General features: G+C 33.0%; 1 protein-coding gene across 1 annotated transcript in view; it reads left to right on the top strand.

Annotated features, from left to right (window-relative positions):
- LOC102833226 (disintegrin and metalloproteinase domain-containing protein 18-like) overlaps positions 1-809 on the top strand; it is a gene marked incomplete at its 5' end in the record, with an annotated part of 250,534 nt that extends 249,725 nt beyond the window's left edge. The window contains one exon of the mRNA XM_006859992.1: positions 678-809. Coding sequence (XP_006860054.1) covers positions 678-809 — 132 coding nt within the window. The remainder of the gene's footprint in view (positions 1-677) is intronic.
- Positions 810-1,993: the final 1,184 nt, after the last annotated feature.

Raw genomic sequence — 1,993 nt, 5'->3', positions numbered from 1 at the left:
AAGAACCCTATGAAGTAATTATTTCACTGCACTACACATGTATTTGTCACACAACTTCTATAACTTGTCTTATTTAAAATGACTAAAGTAAATGATCTAGTATAGGACTTTTCTGGACTCTTGCTTAAGAACTCTTGCAAAAATTCTGAAAAGTGACTAGAAATGAAATCTGTCTTTTGGAAATATTATAATAAATGACTACTTGGTGAAAAGTAACAAATTCTGGTCACAATGGAGTAAATGTTAGAGTAACAAGAAGTGGCTTCACAGGGCTAAAAGGGTAAGGTATTCTGAAATGCAAAAGTGTGGTTATGAACTGAATTGTGGTTGTGGTCATGTGAGTGAATAAGGTGTTCGAGACTATAAATCCTTATTGAAGTAGAAAGCTTCATCTTTCTCCCACCTTGGAGCAGATGGTAGATTCAAACTGCTGACCTTGCGGTTAGCAGCCCAACTTGTAAGTCACTATACCATCAGAGCTTCATATGAACTGAATGGTCAAGAACTAAAGTCATTCTCTCCATTCCTAGAAGGCTTTATGATTCACATAATTTCTTCTTATTTGTGCCCACTGTTTCCAAAACAACTACTTATAATTGCACATGGTCCAGCACAACTATCTCAACCTTAATCTATATTCATATTTAAATGAAATACCAATGATTTATGCATATCAGGTGCCTCTTAGTTCAGAGTCTCAACAGGCAGAAGGAACTAGCGAAAACAGTTTATCTGAATTCTGCCAGAATTCAAAACTCTTAAATGAGATGTTCAAATGTAAGTCATCATCTGTAGACAAGAAACTGTAACCAGCTAATACAGTCCTGGCTACCAGGATGATCCTCCTCATCAATAGGAATTGTGCATAAAAACAATTGCAAAGGAAGAAAATGGAGGCTGTAGAAGTACCATAAACATTAACTAAATGTAACTGAGAGATAAAGAATCTTCATGAAGGAAAAATTAAAGTACAGTTGGAGTCTGGGTATGAGAGTATTTCAAAAAGTTCTTGGAAAAGGAACTAGCGAATAATGGAATTATTTCACAGTTTTTTGAAGACCCCTTGCAGTATTTACATAGTTATGCCACAAAAATATTATAATTGTAAGGACAGTAGTTTAGAAATTTTAATACTTGTATGCAAATTAACTACTCAACTACGGAAAAGCAATATCTTATCTTTCATGTAGACAATATAGAGAAAATAATAGGTGGACATTTAGATTGAATTTTTTAAATTGCTTACCTCTTTAAAATATAAAAAGGTAAGTTATAAAGTATTATTACAAAATCAATTATACCTTTATTAAACAAAAATATAAAAATATTAAGCTGTTTTTACATGGCATATCTTCATCTATTTCTCTACTATTCTGAAGGCAATGTTTCCATCTCTCTAACAACATCTGAAGACTTCTGCAGTCTTCAATTTATGCTATTTCAAAATGGCAGCTTTGACATACTCAATGGAATCAAATCAGTTTCCTTTTTAATATTCTTTAAAATTTGTAAATATAAAAGCTATGAAGGGGTAGGATCAAAGCTACAGAATGGATAATGTTTTCCAAATGGAATTCTAATAGGACAACCTTCCATATGCTTGGAGAACAAGCCGGTGCATTGTTGTGATAGAAAAAAGGAAAAGAAAGAAAGAAAAAAAAATCCTTGGCCCAATTATCCTGTTCTTTTTCTTACCATACAATTTTTCATTTTCTTAAAACTTCACCCTAATAAGCCTCTATAACTGTCCAATGCCCTAGAATTAAATCTATCAATATCACCCTTTGGAATCCCTAAAACACAGCCATTGAGCTATTACCTCTGCCTTGGATTTCACTGGTCAAGCAGGTCCCCCTTGGAAGCCATTGTCTTTTGTTTAGTTTTTGTTTTCATTGTAAATTGAGTGAAGGTTTATAGAGCATATAAGTTTTGCATTCCAAAACTCATGTACTTTGTTTCATCTCAATGATTGCAATCTCCTCAATTTATATCA

This window comes from Chrysochloris asiatica, unplaced genomic scaffold (genome assembly GCF_000296735.1).
Source record: "Chrysochloris asiatica unplaced genomic scaffold, ChrAsi1.0 scaffold00035, whole genome shotgun sequence".
NCBI classification, from domain to species: domain Eukaryota; kingdom Metazoa; phylum Chordata; class Mammalia; order Afrosoricida; family Chrysochloridae; genus Chrysochloris; species Chrysochloris asiatica.
This window is presented reverse-complemented; position numbering and strand designations above follow the sequence as displayed.